The 21,303-nt window shown below is 41.8% G+C and overlaps 2 protein-coding genes across 3 annotated transcripts; one reads left to right on the top strand and one right to left on the bottom strand.

The window, feature by feature from the left end:
* The first annotated feature begins 8,866 nt into the window (after positions 1-8,866).
* PEX10 (peroxisomal biogenesis factor 10) lies at positions 8,867-11,844 on the top strand. The gene is made up of 6 exons (XM_057417784.1): positions 8,867-9,011; positions 9,165-9,245; positions 9,706-10,112; positions 10,510-10,685; positions 10,970-11,105; positions 11,611-11,844. The coding sequence occupies exons 1-6, from the start codon at positions 8,900-8,902 to the stop codon at positions 11,680-11,682; spliced, it is 984 nt and encodes a 327-aa protein (XP_057273767.1). The 5' UTR covers positions 8,867-8,899; the 3' UTR covers positions 11,683-11,844.
* A 600-nt stretch (positions 11,845-12,444) lies between these two features.
* On the bottom strand, positions 12,445-21,197 carry RER1 (retention in endoplasmic reticulum sorting receptor 1). Of its 2 annotated transcripts, none has more exons than XM_057417805.1 (7): positions 21,141-21,197; positions 17,994-18,079; positions 17,345-17,449; positions 16,672-16,771; positions 16,111-16,189; positions 15,873-16,008; positions 12,445-14,999 (listed from the first exon to the last, which is right to left on the bottom strand). In XM_057417805.1, the coding sequence occupies exons 2-7, from the start codon at positions 18,072-18,074 to the stop codon at positions 14,910-14,912; spliced, it is 591 nt and encodes a 196-aa protein (XP_057273788.1). In that variant the 5' UTR covers positions 18,075-18,079; positions 21,141-21,197; the 3' UTR covers positions 12,445-14,909. The 2 variants fall into 2 exon arrangements, with proteins under 2 accessions (XP_057273788.1, XP_057273778.1); XM_057417795.1 differs by lacking the exon at positions 21,141-21,197 and adding an exon at positions 20,745-21,034.
* Positions 21,198-21,303: the final 106 nt, after the last annotated feature.

Below are 21,303 nucleotides of genomic sequence, written 5' to 3'. Positions count from 1 at the left end.
CCTACGTAAGTACTATTGTGTGAGGTTCTGTATTCCCTTAAAAAACAGGACTTAAACCCCTGGAGGCAGGATAGATATCACTTACAGACAAAAAAAAAAAAAAAGCTGTGTACACCATTAACAACCCTTTACCCATTTTACAATCACTGTAGTATTTCAAGTTTAACCCCAAAGACCTGCTTTTGTGTTCAGGGAGGTATCATGTGCCAGCCACCAGAACTCACACAAGCTCTGATATCCTTCCAGAACAGATACACTGACACTGCAGATCAAACATACAGAACCTAAATCATCACTTCAGCCTGAACAGCTTGATCAGGAAGCAGATCAATAGAAAAAAGATCAAAGTGCTACCAAATGGGAAATAAAAACACCCAACTTTAAAGCATTTGAATTTGGGATTTGCTTTTCAATTCTGCTGCGGTTCACTGTGACATGCTGTTCATTTTAAAGAATGCAACTCCATTCACCGGGCAATTCCATCTGAGATAACTTTCACGCCCAGGCATGTTACTTCACATCCAAAGCAAGTACAAAATGAAAGAAGTGTGCTTCAGGACTATGGAAGAAGGGGGTGAGCCCACACCTTAGGGTGTGATACAGCATTCTTTTTCCAAAGGGACAGAACATGCACAGAATAAACTGGCATGAGATGGTCTCCTCTGGCACATGATTCAGTGAAACATGTAAGGGGGAAAAGGAGAAAAGAGAGTCAAAAAAAGAGGACATTAGATGTCTTTCTGGCAGCCTGAGGTACTCACCTTACACCCAGAACACAGTCATCCCACTTAAAAGGAACACTTTACATTTGTCAACTTTTCCTCACCCACCCCTTACAGCTTGAACGAGGGCTGCACATGCAGGAGAGCTCTGCATTTTTGCCAAGTGATGTCACTGAATATTTCTTATGCATGTAAGGAGACTTATTAATCCCAAATAATTTATTTCAGGCTTATACTGACTGTGTTGTATGATTTTAGCATTTTCTTTACAAAAATCAAACTTGAAATTTGCAACAAATTCTATATAGAGCAGATAGAGTGTTTGTTATCCCCTTCCCTACTAATCCTAAACTGTCAAAACCCTTCTCGGTTTCATAATCTTTACTTGCTGCTAGCCAGTTCCCAGACCTACCCAAAATGAAAATGGAAACACAGCACACAGCAGCCTCTTGCCTCTCATGAACATTTGCATTTCTTACTAGCAAAGGAGAACTGGATACTTTCATTAGAAGAGCAAAGAGAACTAATTAAGGAAGGCTCTAGATCTCATCCAATAGCATGGTTCCAAAGTACATTGAAAATGCAAGTTTCATACTAGAGACTACAAAGCCTCAAAAGCCTCAGAGAAGGAATAGGGAGAGGAAGGTCTCCTTGTTAGAAGACGGACAGGAAGTGACTCCTGCTGAAAAAGCTAAGCCTTTCCTGCACATGGGAATCTGTGAGTCACACTAAAGAGGAGATGCAGACTGTGGGCTCCAATGACATTTGTAATCAACACACCTACAAGACTAACACTGTTAATATTCTCAATGATGGGAGCAGTCTTGGTCACTCTCCAGAAGCTGTCTTTTTTCCTCATCTAAAGAGGCAAGAATTTATTTTAGGAATTAAGCCTGTGACCTTTAACCAAGCAGCTTTAACTCAGTACAGCAGAGCTAATTATCCTTCTCCATTAGAGGAAGGGGTCTTGGAACCACTCCATCCATTTGCGTGTTGTCAAACACAGGGCAGTAACATACACAAACACAAGCTAATGGACTTGCTACAAGGATGCAAGTCTTTAGGGCCCAATCCAGTAAATGTCAAAGTACAGCTCTGCTTCGCTCACCACCTCCTTGTGGACTTTGGTACCTTGTTAGTCAATAAATAACATTACTTCAATAACCTCATCTCATTCGGAATCCGTCTAAACTCACAGGACAGGAAGAAAGAAGTGGCATAGGTCCCTTTTTGCTGTAGGAGACAAAAAACCCTACTAATCTATTTGACCAATGATGATCCAAAACCAAAATCATAGACCACAGTCTCACTAGCCAGGTCATATAGCACCAAATCCACCAAGTGATTTCCAAGTACAAAGAAAACATACACACAACCCAAATCCACATGCCAGAGACCAGCTCTAAGTGAGTTTACAACAACTGGTAAACCCTATTTTTAATCAGACGCACTTCAAAGAAGCTCATGCAAAGTCTTTCTGGTAATTTCAGGCATCTGACAACCTATCCCCAGCCACACTCACACCAGTTTCCTCTACACAATCCTATGTGTGCTCACATCCTTGCCACGACAGATCAAGCACAACTTCACTTAGTTCTTGCAGCGATTCCACTAAAAATTACCAGCACGTAACACATCACAAAGTTCTGTTCTTCACTTTCTCCTCTGCAGGCTATATGGCTCCTCCCAGGAGGAAGCACCTACATCTTCCTTTGTCTCCTCAGGTGCCGCTCCTTGCTCTTGCTCTTTTTTTTTTTTAATAAATGGAACACAAATTACACATTTTCAGTTAGAGGCAGAGAAAACTTCCAGAAAATATGTTCCAGCTAGGAAATCTGGAATAACAAGCTGGGTGTCACATTGAAGGGGAAAAGAGGCAGGGAGGAGCTTCTTTTAAGTTATTTTATAGTAACCAGTCCTGCAAGGAGAGCAATGGAGACACATCCTCTTCACATCACATTCAACACAAAAAGTGGTATTGCAAGTTTCTGCATAACGGCCTTTGGCAAACAGGACCTGGAGGGGATGGGAACTACAAAGGTTTTGCAGCACTTTCAGTCTCTCCCAGGAATGTTAATTTGTAAAACTTCTTCACCTTCCAGCCTGATTTCCCTCTTAATTTCTGAGGCAATTTAGTTGCTCCCTGGCAACTATTAAGATGTCAGAAGATGCTCCAGGAGCCGTTCCTTAATTAAATGGAGATGAGATAGAACAGTGAAAACTGAAGGGCCACATCAGAACCAGGTATATAAAAACCCCCCAAACTAAGTTGCACACTGTATTTCTGAATCAACTGTTCTGAAAACCGCACTCAGATAAAGCACTCAGGTCCGTGCATACAGGGAAACTGCACTTCCAGATTATCCAAGTGCTTATTTCAACTTTTACCTCATGTCTGCTTGACCTCCCAACTTCAGGTGGCTCAGACAACTTTAACAAATGAGACCCAGAGGCCTGCAGGCTCTCTTCAAGCTGCCAGAGGCTTAGCTACAAAATTCTCCCATCATACTCATCCACAGAACCTGATGCACCTGACTCAGTGTATTTTATTGTGGCCATTTTGCACCTGAGGAAGTTATTCATGACACATAGCCTGTAGCCTAAAACATCACCTCCCCATCCAGAGCCCTTTTCTCATCTCTTCAGTCAACACATCAGGATTTTGGTTCAATTCCTATTTGAAAAATCAAACAAGTTTTCTAGTGTAGACTCCAGCTACCACTGCTCCCTTGTTAGCCACGATGCCTCCTGCAGAACAACAGAAACCAAGAGTCTTAAAAACACTGCAGCATCAGACCCACTTGTTTAGGCAGTCTGCCGCATGGTGATGTACAGAAAACAACAGGAAGGAAAGTCAGAACTTTGCCCCAGCATGTGTAAAGATTTGTCACAGCCTGCACTTTTACAGGTACCGATCCAATGACTTTACTGTGCAGTTACATGTGCTGAAGGCAAGGACTCCACCCCCATAAAACGAAGGCAGATTAAACAGTGAATAAAAGGTTTGGAAATTCCCCACAGATTTAGAGTCTGTGTTCTAAGCAGTAATGTGGAGGTCCAGAACTTCACACTGACTTGTAGCAAACACTGGGCTGAGATGCTCTACAAAATGGCCATATACATAATTAGTTCAGTGGCCAGGGAGGGAAAATAGCTGGCCTTTTGGAACAGGACTTGGTCTGTGTTATACAGGCCTTTTCTTCACCATTATCTGATCCTGAATGCATGCCAGCTACTCATTTCACATATGCCATTAAGAAGTATGCACAATAAATGATATCCAGGAAGGTTTGCTGTCATTTACCAAGGCAGCAGTACCAACAGGAGCAGAAGGTAACTCAAACAAAGCCAAGACAGCAGAAGCAAGTGAAAGAAAGTTCAGATATAACACTGGAGAAGGCATGTCAATAGTAAGATCAGATTATTTTAAGTTTACCATGGGAAGTAGCAGGTCATTTTATAGGTAACAAATGCAGGCTAAGATACCTTGATGCACGATAAATGTATTTCACTAAATTCAGATGATTCTTAGTAACTATCTTTACCAAAAAAAAAAAATCTCTTCAGTTTCATCCTACTGCCTATTCAGGTTTATTTATACAGTTACTTTCTCAGCTCTGGACAAATTAACACAACTAACAAGAACAAATTCCAGTAGTATTCACAAATAAGGTGGTCCCTTCAAATTATATTTAAGAACTGAGTGCCTAACCAAGGGTGAAGATTCTTTTACAAAAGAATTTCAGTCTTTCACCTCTGCAGCTTTTTAGAGCCTGAATGCAACTGACAAGCTCTCAGTAGGAAAGACTTCCTGCAGTAATGATCACTTAGGTGCTCTCAGACAACTTCGGGCAAGGACGGAGCAGTGTTTAATTCAGCACAAATTACAGAAATGATGAATGCCACAAAAGAACAAAAGCCTTTTCAGATAATGCAAAAGGAGCTTGGCCACAAACTGCAAAAATGATGATAACTTTCTAAACCCAGAACAAAAACCAACTACAAGCAAGGAATGACTGAAAATTTTACAGTGATCTCTAAGGCATGAATTCAATACATTTCACACAAACCTACAGACAAGACTTTTACTTACCAATGACAAGGCATGATTTCACAAAAAATCCCTCTATCTGTGGCCCTGAAAAACTTGTGGTTTTATAAGATGAGAACATCCATGAGCTGCAAGGACAGAGAAAAAATTAACTTTCTAAGACTAACATAAGGATTAGGCAAACTAACAAAAAAATGCTCAGATTAAAGTTTTCATGGATTTAGGCAGGAAGCCAAACCTTCGGCAGGGGATCAGAATGACAGATTCTTTGGGCTGAGAAGGATCAAATTATGATGCATTATAGAAGCTGATCTTCCCAACACAGTCATTAAATGCAAGAATCATCAAACCATTAGAATTTCAAGATTCAGTATTGCAAGGTCTCTAGTCTATATATAATAAATCCTGGGTCTCCAGAAGCAATCTCAAACAAGCTGTCTGCCTACTGAAGATACTGAAGAGCTCAGAGACAAGTTGGCCTTTATTCATCTGTTCTTCACACACTGGTACTGAGGTCATTTGAATGTAATAACTATGACACCATCCAGTCTAGCCCACAGTTAGATAACTGATAGCACATTTCACGAGTAGTCACTGACCTTCCCGCACAACCTCTGTCCTTCTTCTGGACTGAACAGTTCCTTCACACCCAATCTAACTAGCAGAAAAAGAGTTCTTCCCAGCTAAAGACTTCCCCTCTGGAAGAACAGAAAGAAACCCCTGATAGGCAAAACTTTGAACACTTTCTTCTGAACAATAAAGAAACAAATTAACTTTGAGATAGGTTCTGAAGACAGCCTCAATCTCCTGACTCAAATTTATCACAGTCAGCAGTGAATCTTACTCCACTTCTATCTTATTTTTAAACAGTCGAAACTGCCTCTGACATGAAACAAACCAGGATGCTAGGGATTATCACCCATCGTATTTGGGAATGTGATCAAGACCTACATCTAGACTCTGGAGCCCAAGGCATTTGAATGCACTTGCAATTTGACATCCTTATTATTTGCCCTATCTCCGCAATCATAAACCACATTTTTATGCCAGGGAAGAACAGAAAATTCCTTCTCCACAGCCCAAAACAAAAAGAAAGAAAAAGGAGAAACAAAAAGCCAAACAATGCACACCTTTTTGAAGGGTCATGTGAAGACTTCCCAGCAGTGCAGTCATGGAGCCAGCCAGGTTAGATCACCTAACTGGTATTTCATTTAACTTCAGAAAGTTCATTTTACATTCAACTTCTCTTATCCAAGTCGGGTTTAGTTCTGGCTTAGGATACCTGTGAAAGCTCCAGGCTCAGGTTTCATCCCTATAAATCTCAGAAAATCTAAAAATTTAGGACTAACAGAACCTCATGACTCCTGAGCATTCTCATCAAGAAAAGAAAACATGACCAAATAAAACAAGTGTTAGACATCATGCTCTTTCCATTCTCTCACTTCCTTAAAGGCAAAAGCAGCAAACTATTGCAGTCCTAAAGATATATATCTATATATATGGATATTCATTCCTGTAGTAGTGTATCATAGAATTTGTTACTAACTTCTAAGAGTAAGCAAAAGTGTTAAAAGTACACCAAAATGATTCCTGAAAAAGTAGCAAATGAAAGCAAACCAAACCCCACACACCTCTCTGGGCAGTGCAGACGAGATGTCCGAGCTCCTCTGCACGCTGTATCGGAACCTGCATAAGCGAGGAAGAAATAAAAGGAGGGAGGGAACTGCCAAGTCTGAGAGCGAAGGCTCCGCCCTGCATTTTACATGTTAAGGGCTCTCAGCTCACTGATCACAAAGCAGCTCTTACAGTCCTTATTCAAACAGTTCAGCTCCAGGGCAACAAGTTCAAAGTGGGAGGAGGCAAACGGCATCAGAGGGTGGTAACAATCCTCAACAGGCATTTCGCTCCTTTTACATCTGCAGAACCTGTTCTTCAGGTTGGAAACTGAAACATCTGCCTCTTGCTGTGTTTGAAAGCTGCACTCCAAACCTCTTCCATACTAACAGGTCTGCAGAGCTAAAACCATATTTAATAATGCACAGACAAGCTACACGTGGGAGGAAAAGTTAATCATTACTGTGCTCTGAATTTGCTTTACATTTTGGACTTCCTTGTTAAAGTCAGAGAAGCAAATCCCTAATCGGGTCTGTTAGGAGGAAAAGTAGAGAACCATGCAAAGGAAATGAGTCTGTACAGAAATTTGTCCTGCAAAAGCTTAAGTAAAGCACAGCAGCTGAATTTGGAGATATGGCAGTTTTCTGTAGTTCCAATATCAATCGGATACAATAGAACAAACAGATTTTTCCCACAGATCACTGTGTAACAGCTAACATCAGTCTGATCTGGCTGAATGTGATGAAGGGAACAATTAGTCATGTCGATCCCGGGGGGTTTTACCACGTCACCTCCAGTTTCAGTTGAACAATCATATCGGTAAAAGTTCATACTGGGCCAATAATCAATAATCCTCATGATACAGTGTATTCAAGAGACTTCCATCAGGTTAGCAGGCAACATTTGAAAGGTGCTAGAGCCTCAGGTCCTCGAGGGATGACTGCTGTGGTTTTCAGCTTAATACATTGAGCTGCCTCATATTCGGTTAGGAAAAAGTGCCAGGTTATTGTTTTAATAAATACAGCTTCAGCTTTAGAAATGGTTTCCAGTCTAATAATGGCATGCTCATCAGCCAGAATTGAAGCTTTGCAAAAAAGGCCTCTTGAGCTCTTCTTTGGTTTCTTGACCTATAAAACAAGAAAACCGTATTTATCCACTTGAGTAAAATGGCAACACACATTTACCCTGCACATGTGTAAAACACAGAGCACTAATGAGAAATTATTATACCTGGAACCCTAATCAGCTTCTCTAAGAGCTCTTCACAACCAAGCAGTTATTACCCTAAGCCAAGTTAGCAGCTCTAACAAGACATCACTGTTTGCTCCTAACTCCCCCACATCGTTTACATTCCATATCCTGCTCCTCACTGGACATTGTCTTATGCAGGTGCTCCACCTACTGTCTGAATAAAACGTTCTAATGTTCCTTAATCGCATTGATTTTACAGCGGCAGATGGAACACCTGTTTAATTGCGGCTATACACCCTTCCATACACTAGCAAATAACCCCTGAGGTTTACCTGGGGCAAGCAGGCAGGGACAGGAACACATTACTGTGTAAGATTCCACAGCTTTACTTAGGGTTCACAACTTCTGGCGCCGTTAAATTAGAACTCTGTCGTCACAAGCTGTGTCAGTAACAACAGCCTGCACACAAGTAAAGCACCACAAACCTCCAGGTTAGCTGTGGTGGTAGCTGGCAGCAGGAAGCCTTTCCTTCTGCTTCTCAGCATTGAGAAGGAACAAGGACGAGCTTCCGCTCTTTCGTGTTACCTTCAGGTGCGTTACTGCAGTATTAGCCTGCAAACTCCTCTGCAAAACACCTATTCTAACCCAGCTGCAAGTAGTTCTGCCACATAAACCAACTCCATGGCAGATCTGCTTCATTTCACCTCACTCGAACATGTTGCAGACCTGAATTTGTGACTACATGTTAAAATCTGCTAAGAAAAACAATCCCGCTTTCGACAAAAGGAACGCATCAGAGCTCAGGACACGCGTGGGCACTCCGCGCTTCCTTTGGCCGCAGGGAGCATACCACAAAGGTTTCGGGTTTTCCCCTTTGTTAAGTATTAGTCACACATGGCACAGCCAGGCAGCGGGATTCTGGCCATCTCCAAGGGGGCAATAAGCCTTACATCAACCGTCACCAGACGAGCCCGCCTAAACAACCGGACACAGCACCCCCACAAACACCGCTAAGCTCTTCACGCCTCCCTGCACTCATCCTCTCCCCCAGTCCCGCCTCCATTTACCTCAGCCAGCCGCGGCCCGGCTCCCCTCAGGGCGGAGGGACGAGCGCGGGCCAGCCCGCTCAGCGGCAGCGCCCAGAGCCGCGCCGGGGGAGGCGGCCGGAGAGCGGAGCCATGGGGGCAGAGCCCGCCCCAAGGCGGCAGCCCTGAAGCGGGCGGCACCGAGTGGCGATGGGGGGGGGCTGTGACTCCCGCCCCTCACAAGGCTCCTCCCCGCGGGCGGCCCGCAAGGACGTCACGGGGGTGCGCGGCCCGCCATGGCGGGGTCGGTGGCGGGCCCGGCGCGGCTGGTGAGGGGCGCGCAGAAGGACGAGCTCTACCGGAGCGGGCTGCGGTCCGCGGCCGGCACCGCGCTGCACGGGGCCGCGGGTAACCTCCGGGGGCTCCATCCCGAGCCCTACCCAGGGGCCGCGCCGGGCGGGATCCGAGCTGCTCCTCACGGCTCGGGGGGCGGGAAGTTCCCGGAGGAGAGCTTGGATCGGCACGAACTGTGGCGACGTAACCGATGATCCCGTCCCGTAGGTGCCCGGCAGTGGCTGCAGTGGAGGAAGGAGGTGGAGCTGCTCTCTGATGTAGCCTACTTCGTGCTCACCACGCTGTCAGGTAACGCGTGTGTTTAGCGTTTCTCCTCAGTGCTAAACGCGCTGTCTGTTGGGACCAGCAGCGGGAACGACGCTGCCGGCAGGGGTTCTCTTAAAGGGGGGGGTGTTTGGATTGCTTTCGTACAAATGCCTTTAGTAAATAGGACGCCACACAGCTGCTGCCGGAACTTGGAGATCGAATGCAGCAATTACCAACCCAGATAGATGTTCTTGTCAATAAGGATGTCCTTTAAAAGCAAAAGTCTGTTCTAAAAAGGGATGCAGGACACTATGAAAAAGCACCCCTGCTTTAAGCCTAAACCCACTGCAGACAGGGCTGCTGCAGATGCTGAGGTAAGCACAGTGCTCACCTCATTGGGCGCTTCAGAAACCCCAAACCCCGATGGTTCTGACCTGAGCAGCCTGTCTCCACTGCAGTTGCCATCTTACCCTGCATGTTCTCTGTTGCAAACACTATTCAGGTTACCAGACGCTGGGTGAAGAGTATGTTAACATTGTTCAAGTTGACTCAACCAAGAAAAGGGTACCTGCCTTTCTTCGACGGGCTGTCTTTGTTGCTCTTCATACAGTAGTACCTTACTGCTTAGAAAAGGGATTACAGCACCTGGAACACGAGCTGCAGACAGAAGCTGATGTGTCCAGCACCTCACAGAGCAACCCAGCACTTGGCTTATCCAGTAGGTCCTTAATACGAAGCTGGATACAAAGACAAGTTGGGGAGCTTACAGAGCAGCAGAAGAAGAGAGTCCTGCAGATCGTGTATGTTCTTAAACAAAGCATTCCTTTGCTTCATCGACTGCATCTGGCAGTGTTCTACATAAGTGGCACTTTTTATCACCTGTCTAAAAGAATCGCAGGGATTACATATGTAAGTATTTCTTGTTTGAAGACAGCATCCACTGCAGTATTTTGGTCTCTTCTGGGATGCTGTGTGTGCAAAAATGATACAGGATTTGGCTGCAGTTGATTGCAATAGTGGTGAGAGGGTATTTTTAATACCATGTAGAGGGGTTGTGAGTTCCTGCAGCCAAAAGGTTATGGCTAGTAAACGTGAGTGCAGTCAGAACTTAACACCTTGTGTAACTTCAGAACACCAGCCCATTGTGTCTCCTACGAATCCAAAGAAAGTGAGAAGTCACATTAGTAACTCCATGGGACATGACAATCCCAAATCATGGTTATTGATGGGGTGTGCATCCGTGTGTGTGTTCATAATTTCATCAAATCGCAGTAACAAAACATTTCTATTTCTGTGAATTATGTAGCTGCATTTTGGAGGAACGCAAGGAGAAGATGAGAGCATTCGATCAAGTTACAAGTTTCTTGGAATCATTTCACTCTTCCATCTTCTTCTAACAATTGGTGTTCAGATGTACAGCTTCAAACAAAAGCAGAGAGCAAGGCAGGAATGGAAACTACACCGCAACCTAGCTCATCAGAAGTATGATGGTGTTCACTTACTAAGGAAGAGGTGGATGCAAGGGTGGGAAATGTAGCAGCTTTCCTGAACAGGGAGCTACTGTCACTCCATAACCGGAGTGACAGCTTTGGCTAGGTTAGAACCTGATAAAACATTTGAATTCCTCACTGTTTTTGCTTTCATGTTTTCTGAGATCGTCACAAAAAAGGGTTAATACTTGAAGAAAGGGTTTACTTTAGGATTGTGCTATTAAATATTTCTTACAAGCAGGCTAAACAGAAGTAACATATAACTATGTTAACTAGAAATATGACCAATGAGAGGACTCCTGGGCGCCACTCCCGCTGCACACTGTGTTTGGAAGAACGGAGACATACAACAGCCACTCCTTGTGGCCACCTCTTCTGCTGGGAATGCATCACGGAGTGGTGTAACACCAGAGTAAGTACCGAGGGACAACTGGAGGCTGGAAGGGGTAAACGTGATGAAATTTCTCCTTGAACATGCCCGTCAGCCTCGGTGTTGAAGTAACACCCTTTGCCTCACTAAGGCACCCAAAATCCCATGAGTCTGCCAGGGCCTATAGATTTTGTTAGAGCAGAATGACTACATTACATAGAAGAGGTAAATAAGGTGAGCAGTTTTCTGTCCCAGCCACTGAAACACAATCAAACTACTGTGGAAGCTAGCCATGGAGGCGATTTCTCCATCTACAGACCTGGAGATCATTCTGATTTCCAGTAAAAAGGCCTGAGTTACAACCAAACTGAGCTAGCTCTTATGCATGGTATTTTAAACTTGGATTTTGCTCTGGATTAATGAAGTACAACAGTTTTCATCCATTAATGATTTTACAGACACTGTGGAATAAGACATAAGACACGTATTTTTTTCCCTAAACTTTTAAACAGAACAATTCAGAATGTCTCAATTTTTCTTCTTGCAGACAGAATGTCCACTGTGCAGAGAGAAGTTTCATCCTCAGAAACTGATCTACCTACGTCACTATCAACTCTAAAGGAAATAATCTGCTGTTTGATGACAACGGCCTCAGCTCTCATACCCTTTATAAAGTTGTCATATGGTTTGAGTTAGTCTAAGACTTTGTTAAAACTGGTAACTGCCTGTGCAAAGCGGCACTCCATCCCTGCTGTACAGAATAAATGTATTTCTGCCTCTACCTCTGCATTTCTTCTAACGTGGTTCTTGACTGTATTAAAAATACATCTCTCTAAAAAGTGCATACCACAAACGTAAAAGTTTTCTTCACTTTGGACAATGAAAAATTTCAATCAGATTCTCATTCTCTAAAGTGTAGATAATGGGTCTTCCAACCTTTCATAGCATGCCTAAGGTATTAGTAAAGTTCTATGATTTGTAAGAAAGACTCCCTTTCTCCTGTAATATGATTCCATGCTGTGGGCTTCCAGGGAAAAGGACAAGAGCTGGACAGATCCAAGTGTTGTTTCAGAAAAGCCCTAGTATGTACACTAAACTCAACTATAAAATGTTAAATTTGTAACACAGCTTAAGTTTGGCTGTGTGGTGTTTCCTATAGCCTAACATGGGAAGGAAGCCGATTTCAGCCACGAGACACCCTCTGCTCTTTATGGCAGTAAGGGCAATTTAGCTAAGCCAGTGTTTCAGAGTATAAAGGAAGAAGGATTTGGCAGCACCACCTCAAGGTTTATTCCCATAAGTTAATTCAGTTTTACAAGTATCTGAGCAGCAGGGAAAAAGACGATTGTTAGTTAACATCCTGTCATTCCTGCACAACAGATAATGTGCAAGATTGATTTATTTGTATGCTTTAAATACAGATGGGGAGAAAACACCAGATGACCCACGCTGTGGATTGTGAGTTACAGTTTCAGTAAATCTTTCACAAATGGCACTGAATGTGAACTTAAGGTAGCAGGGGGAAGTGTGCTGCAGTAAAAGCACTTCTTTTAAGATGGTTATTTGTACTGCAGATATCTTGCTCAGCTACTTAACCATTAAATCTCCAAGTGTTATCACAAAAACACCCCCAAATTACTTTAACTTTTCATCATAACTATAAATGAAATAAAAAAGTTGCTGGTATCTATGCAAACACTTCTTCATTACTGTAAAAACGTGATCTTCAGAGCTGCAACAGCATCCCTTTTGTACACCAGAAAACTTTCAGGCATCCTTTGCCAACCAAAACCATCAAGGCAACAGTGGAGAGAAATGCTCCATATCACAAATCAAAACATGACTATAAGGAAACCACTGCCTCATCTCTTTACTAAGAGAAGAGTAAGAACACACATTCAGTTGCACTGTAAACAACATAGGAAACAATCGATGACTGGGAAGCATCTGTGAAGTTGTCAAGCCAAGTTTTTTGTGTATTCCATAAGGGTAATTTATTTTTAGCACTTGCAAGTGATAAAAATAGAGCAAAGTTTAACAAAATGCCATCTAGCTTGTGGGGCCCTTGCATGCTGAGTCAGCCAGGGAACTATGCCCTTGTCCCAGCACCGCCTACAACCCCTATTTGAAATGTGTAAATCCCACTGAATGCAGAGCACCTTCACCCACCTGAGAAGGAGCAGGTGTTTATCTCAAACGGCCACTAACGTTCAAAACCAAATGGAGGTAAAAATGTCTGATTTGCAATGGATGACATTGACTGAACATAGGAGGAGTCATCCCAGTTGCTGATACTGATCAACATAATACACATATTTTTCTCCCCAGTTTGGCCATATTATTCAGGAACTCCAGCAAACCTTAGACAGCGTCTCCAGCTTGGGGCTTTCAGATTTTTAGGCAACAAGCTCCAAGCACCCATGACGGGGACTTCTTAAGGCCCTTTCTGGTAATGTGTTTCCAAAATTTCAAGTTTTACCATTACTGGTTTCCACACTGCTAATAAACACATGAAAACCAAAGAAAAAGCAACAGGTCAATGTGAACTAAAACTGCCTGTCACTACCCAGGATTACTGAACACTGAATTCCAGAGCTCCATAACAAATACATTCAACAAAAATCAGATGAAAGGGTTCCTACATGTATTTTCCACTTTGGTGTCTGTTGAAGTTGCCACTGTTCTCCATGCAGAATCTTCAGAGCTAATCTTTTTCTGCTTTCTGCCACTGAATACTCCCTGAAGAGTTGAAAAAGGCATTTCATGAAGATAAATTAAGGGTAACGATTATTGAGAAGGAGCCATACTGTCAGGTCAATATATGTATATAAAGATAGAGAACAAGTAAAGGGGGACACTGTCTTTTAATAAATTTTGGAATTAAAAATTCACTTAATAAAACTGCAGCTGTATCACATGAAAAAGTTTACATGCAGGTCATTTATCACGGATTCTTTTTTTTCCCATAGAAAATGAAAAGCTGTGTTAAAACCCACACCATTTATCTGCTATGGCCAGTTTGGGTATATTCTGAAGGGGCTGCATGAAGTCAGCTTAAATTAATCAAGAAATCCTTAAGTATGAAAGAAACTCCAACTAGTAACAATTAAAATATATATTCTTATAATTCCAGGTCCTCAAAGTAAGTTGTGATTTTGAACAAAGTTTGAGTCATTATGAAAGAGCCCAATTTTAGCATCTATGAGGAGATGTCATGGTGAAACTGGCATTAAAACCCAACACAAACGAGTTACTTGAGAAGCTATGAGTATCTTTTCCCTACTGCAAACTCTGTAATTTTGTAGATTTCTTATTCCTATCTATATTTGTTTGGTTATAACTCTGTAATACCATGCATTTAGGAAACTGGCTTAAGTTCTGCATCTATTTAGGTCTGCTGAATTTGTCTATGAAAATAGCACACGGCCATGAAGCAGAAAACAGCATCACGTGTGCCATCGTACATTTTTCCTCCAGATACGTGCACAGCACTTCAGGGTGATATTGAGCAGGAGAACTATGTAAAAATACACAACTCTAAGCCATTAATTGCTCCAGTGCAATGGATCTTGAAAGGAATACATTATCCCAAATCTATGGGATTATCCAAGATTTCTCCAACTGCTTACAAAAGATAACAAACTCAATGCAATTTGGTTAGAATGCCAGTTTCTTCAAGAAACTGATATTTCAGGTAAAAATAGCACAATCCTTTAAAACAAAAATTTAACTGTTTTGTCACCACTCTGTTAATATTTTTTTATGAAGAAAAAAGGCATTGTTACAATGGCTCAAAATCGTTCCTTTAGTTAGGAGTAGAACTGGTCAACAGGTTGATTGCATCTTCTAGCTAGCAAAGGTCTTTCCAACGTCATCTTTCCCTTTGTATTTCCTCTTGCCATGTGTGAAGGGTATATATCTGTACTTTATCATGTGCTGTAAAGAGAAAAGAACAATCTTTTAGGCAAGAAACTTACATAATGTTTACAAAAATGTTTTATACTACACATTGTAAACTACAAAGCCCTCTAGAAAGACAGTTCTTCAGCATTGTAAAGGTAAAGAAATACCTAACTGTACATCACTTTACATTGAAACAGGGGCATGAGCCCAGTCTTTTAAACCTCAAACTTTGGTATACCCAACAATTTTACAGTCGAGTGAAGATTCCTGTGATTCCCCTAATGAGTAAACTAGATAAAGCACAGAGGTATTAACTCTTTATGAGCCTTTAATCTTCAATGCATAACTTTGAAGAACAGTACCCAGCCAAAATTCTGAGTGTCTGGGAAAGAAATTGGTTCTTTTTAAAATGCCAACAAACCGTAAGTAATTTGTTAAAACTGGTGTGAATGACTTGCCTGTATTCTTCTTCCCCTTCTTTTCACCTACCCTCTCGCACCTACTTGTCAGAACTTCCCTTTTCACCCATCAGAGATCCTACAAGACCTCTTCATTAAAAACAGCCACAGCTAACTGAAGAAAGGAAGTGGGCGAGAAACTAAGACTCCTCATGCATAAAAAGCAGATACTGAATTCTATGACTGTAACCTTCTGAAAGCAAGCATAAGATTTTGTGAGGTGGTGCATGAAGGCTTTTTCTACAAAGCATTTTTATTTCCCATTGTCAATATCTGCTCAAAGTTGCAAATATTCAACACCTGAACTAATGTTCAACTGTAAGTTCCTCTAGTAAAAGAAGCACGTATAGTACAACTTATACATCTAACATGCTCAACTGCATGGACAGTTTGGAACAATACTGTAAATTCTGACATGACAAACGCTACTCTGTTTTCAGAAAGTTACCTTGATTTGCCTCTTCATAGTGATACAAAAAAGCATAATGAAGTACATCACAAGGATTGGCCAAAAAACAGGAACGTTGAAAGCCTCAAAGAACGTACATGCCATAGCAACCAGGATTCCTTTAGTGGCAGAGTGCCTTAAAAATAATATTAACAATTAATCCTTCAACCCCAGTTACCACTGATTTGATGCAGGTATTTCTATTTTTTAGAAGCAGAGCATGGACAGATCCACTCACCAGAATTTAAACTCTGGGAGCCTTCTAATGAAAGGCCGAAATTCTTCATTTTGCCTTGTAGGTAAAGAAGGACCATCATCTGAAAAAAACAGAACGGAAACAAACCACAAAAACCCCCTCATACTCATTTTCCACACTCCTCAGACTCTAGATTTTCTTTACTTTTCATCTTAAAAAAAAGGAAAGAAAAATTTTCACTGTTACACACAGATTCCAGTTACAGTGACTGTTTTAATGTAACTTAACACTGGTTTCCCCAAAGAAAATAGGTAACAGAAAGGCGCACCAGGTCACTTGAGTTACTACAGGGAAAACTTAAGTCACATAAACCTTTCTTCAAGACATAGAAGGCCAACACAGTACGGAATATGTTCAAGTCCTGAAAATAATAAAGACATTTTATCATAACTCCTGATGTCAAGCTGTATAGATACTTTGCAAGTCCAAAAAACAATGTAATGATTCTAGTGTAATGCACATCTTTACTGTATCAGGCAAAAGGATCTGGAAGTTTGACTAAGTACAAAATTACAGCAAAATTAACTGAACTATTCATCATACCTGAATCTTCCATTAAAGAGGGGTCTACCTTTGGCGACAAGAAAGCTATGAAGAGATTTAGGTGGTAGATTCCCAAGGCATATGTCACAATGTACCAACCCTGAAGCAGAGAGGAAAAAAGAGTGTCTTTCTGAAAACCATTTTCAGGTACTGATTTTTCAACAATATTAAACAATCTGTTTTTTTGCTTCCTTGAGAGGTGCTTTTCTACATCCACACATTAGCACAAAAACTTTTCTGGACTTTTAAATAAAAATACTAGAAATTCTCACTGTACAAAATAAGCATTCTGACTCTATGAAAAGATCGACTCACCTTCATGAATCTATTTCTTTTGGTTTTGCACTGACAGAAACTTATGTAACATTTTTCACTTAAAACTACCTAAATGACAGCTGAACTTAACATAATATAAATAAGCAAGATTTAAACAAACAAATATCCATTTCTGTTGCCATCAGATGCATATCGTCAAGCGTTCACACATTCTCCATTCTGAAGCAGGAAGCTTAACACCAACGAGATGTGTTTTTTCTTCAGACTAATTTACTCCTACTGTTTGCTGAATGACACAATATGTAATTCTGGAGTAATACCATGCCTCAGAAACCCTTAATAAAAAATAGAACAGTAATATCTAAATCTATTTCAGCAGTAAATCCAGTTTTCTTACCTGCAGTAAATAAACTCTAATCATGTAGATAAAACTCAGACCCAAAGTTACAATCCATCGCACTGCAGTATATGGAGTAGATTTGTCTAACCAGGATTGGTAGATCTAGGAAGAAATATAAAGTGTACATCTGTAAAATACCTGATGCACAGTGAATAAAGTTTACTACAGGGTAGCAATTAGAAATAGTAAGCAATTGTGAGGAGTATTTTGCGAAGGAGAGTAACATGAAACACTTGTACTCTTCAAGTAAACTGAATCACACAAACATACAAGCACTGGAAGAGTTCTGTATTTTTACACACACAAAAAAAATTACTCATGCTGGGGGCATCATACAGCAATTTATTTTTTCAATATTTAATGCAAGTTTACTTTCCCTAAGATTAATCTGACATGAAAACTGAAGTCATCACTCTTTAGTTTTGACAACATGTATTTTCGCTGTGCAATATCACACTTAAGTCCATTAATTATTTCATTAAGCTAGGTATTATAATATTTATCTATTTTTAAAAGGCTTCAAAATAAGTATTTCATACAGATGTTAGTGTTTGAACAACTCATCCAAAAAGTAATGATGTTTACTTAAGAAGCTGCATTGAGATCTGCTTCTAATGGATTCAGAAAAGCCCTACAGAAAACCAACCTGTCCGAGTCTTGAGAAAAATCTATAGACCACAGAAGGCTTTCCATGCACAGACTCACCAATACTGTCCCCTTCTGACATGGTTGCTGTGGAAACAAAACATGACACATAGATAACATTTAAAACAAAAAAATCTAAGCTCAGCAAAGCTTTACAGTACATTATCTGAACAGCATTTACATGTGATATTCTTTTGGATTGCCCTTTCTGAAACAAATTATTTTTAAGGAAGTGTTCTTAAAGAGAGGTAATTTTTTCCAAAAGAAACTAATATCCAAAAGAAACTGGCAAGAGAGCAAAGAAAAGGGTATTTTAGAAAGGGAAAACAGGATCCAGTCCATTTTAGGAAGGAGGGGAAAAAAGTCCATGCAGAACTGCAGGAATGAGCCTTGTTAGACATCTTCACCTTGAGCAGGCAGGAGCCGACTTACAACATGTAAGCACTGAGATATGAACTGCAGCACCACCCTCCTGTCTCCTCAGTTTCTAAAGGCAAAGAACAAAACCAAAATAAATACTTTTTAAAAAGCTGCTCAGGATCTTTAAATACTGACTAGATAGTGAAGAAGTTCAGGACTCTGTACACCAGTGGCTACAGATAAAAAGGTCTACCACAAGCACCTATACCAAAACCCTGCCCACTGCTAGAATTATTCAATGAGTTTCTCCCTCTCGAACATTAAGAGCTCAGCAGTGACAGAAAAGCTGCACACTAGCAAAGCTGTGTAAGGGCCAGGATTCTGATCTTGGGATAAAAAATGAACCAAGGAAATTCTTTTTTAGTACATACTTCTGCTACCTATTTCAGAGCTTTATTTTCCTTCTCAAGTTAAGCTCAACCAAGTTTTACAGCTCCCTTCAAGATAGAAAACAAACAAAATAAAACAGATTCTAAGCAGAAACATTTTTGCCACATCACCAAAAGCAATCCCTGACATTACTTCCTGGAGTCTTCATCTGTGGGTGGGACTACATAACTCTAGGATAGTGGGAGGTCTTTCAGCCCTCTGTCAATATCTCAAGGGCCTCAAATGATAATAAAGATCTACCAAACTTTACTAAACCAGAAAACTGTAAATTATCTTAGATTCTGCCATACAGTGACTGCTGCAAAAAATAATTACAGGCCAAGGCCAATGTGGAGAGGCACAGAACCTGGAAGCTGTGCACTTCCTCTGTAAATGTCTATTAAGCTACATCCTATGGAATAATTAGTAAGTAGAAAAAAAGGAGTCCTGTTACACTTCAGAAGATAAAGGGATTCATTATGAGGCTTCAGGAGCTGCAGTCCCTTTTAATTCAAATTAAAGCCAAAAGAAAAAAAAATTAAATACAAACTCATACAATAGAGATAGACTTTTTCAATACAGGCAAAAGGAAATAATTCTTATTCTTCCCCTTCACTGCACTGCAGGAGACAGAAGTTACTCAGCATTATCAGCTGAGCATGATTTTGAGCCCCCCCCCCCGCTTTTTTTTTAAATGTCCTGAAGTATATAAGCCATATCAAAAAGATAATCCATCTATTGAGCAGAGAGCAATTCTCTAAAGATCACAAACACAAAACCTCCCGTATCCTCAACATTAATTTCACAGATACATCCATAGCAAATCTGGGCTATAAGCAGACTAAATATTACAATCTTGTAACCATTAACCTCTGCAGAGCAAGTGAAGAATCGTGTATGTAAGGCTACTGATGGCTTTACAATGGAGCAGGCATTTTGCTTGGTGTAAAAATTACATTACATGCAACTACGTGCTATTGTTTATCATACACAGAGTTCTTCCACAGCAGACCAAGAAACACAACCAGCTAATACTGCCTGTTTTACTGAAAAGAAACCTCTCACTGGCCCCATTTAAGTAGCACAGGCTGAACTATATCACCTGATAGTTCACAATTTTAGTTAGCATTTCTTCTCACGATAGAACTTTACTGAAAGAATATTTATAGTTAGATAATGACCAAGAAAAGCAGTCTTTGGCATTGCTTCGAAGGTAGTTTAGTCAAGAACACAGGCTCATTGGTTTAAGTGAATATTTAAATCTAACCAGTAGAAATCCCTCTTTCGTACGACTTTACCATTCAGCATAATGAATTACAATAACGGGTCAGCCATTCCAGTAAAGCAAACAATCAGAAAGATATACAAAGAATAATACAACAAATAATCGAATGGTTGGCTACCGGCACAATACAAACTGCTACCAAAACTAAACCACGTTAGAACATTCTTCTCTGCTAGAAAACACCAAGTAGGTGAATGTGTGACCTCCAACAATTAATCCTTTCAGCACAACCACTGTGGTAATACCACTACAAATAGCACTGCATCGCTGGGCTCTTAAATACTGAAGGACCTGGGGCAGTAAAGACAGTTTTTGCCTCGCATCATCACATACAGAGAGACACAGTTTTCAGACAACTCTCAGATCCCGAAACAGATTTTTCTTAAATTTGGTATATAAATGAAGCCCGTAACCAGCAAAACCACACTGCTGCTCATGCAAGTTTCCTTATCTCATAGAGAAGATATTGCTGAAGAGCAACACATTGAAGTGACTTCTTAACAATGGGATGAACAACCACAGAAAAACAACCCACTGACTGTGTCAACTGCTTTTAACCCTATAGCCCACGTTATTTAATTGTGGTCTGTCAGAATTAGGTCTGGCCTGTCAGGACTGTGCAACCAGCAGCAGCTGCACAGCACCCGTGCTCACAGCGCTTCCCTGAGGCCCACATACCCTGAGCACTCGTTAAACCCAACACAAGGCACTTTGGGAAGAGCCAGCGGACGGGCAGGCTGGCGCTGCTGCGGCACGGGCAGCAGAAGAGGAGGCCCTGAGGCAGAAGCGGGGCCCGCTGATGCGAGGAGGACGCGGGAGCGGAACAGGACGGGCAGCGCCTCGGCGAGAGCGAAACGGAGCCAGCGGCAGGCCCCGGGCAGCCGCCCCGCAGTGCCCGCAGCTGGGAGGAGCGCCTGGGCCGCAGATGCGGCACGGCCGAGCCCAAAGAAGCCCCCACGCTCGCGGGGGGAACCCTCACGCAGACTGGCACTACCGCAGCCCGCCAGCCCGGAGGCCCCAGTCCCACCTTCCCGGCTGGGCCCACGGGCACAACGCGGGGCAGCGGCTACTCACAGGCGGGCGAGCCGCACTCCTCCTGCCGCTACCCCCTCCCGCTTCCTCAGAAGCCAATATGGCGGCACAGCGGGGAAATATCCCCTTCCGCCTCCGGGGTAAAGGGGCGGGCCAAAGGCGAGATATTGCTCCGCTATTGGCCCCGGCGAGGGAAGTGGGCGTT

The sequence above is a fragment of the Pezoporus wallicus genome, unplaced genomic scaffold (genome assembly GCF_028554395.1).
Source record: "Pezoporus wallicus isolate ANWC-B61680 ecotype Strahan unplaced genomic scaffold, APGP_CSIRO_Pwel_v1 contig_13766, whole genome shotgun sequence".
Taxonomy (NCBI): Eukaryota; Metazoa; Chordata; class Aves; order Psittaciformes; family Psittacidae; genus Pezoporus; species Pezoporus wallicus.
The sequence above is the reverse complement of the archived record's forward strand: the minus strand, read 5'-3'. Positions and strand labels throughout refer to the sequence as shown.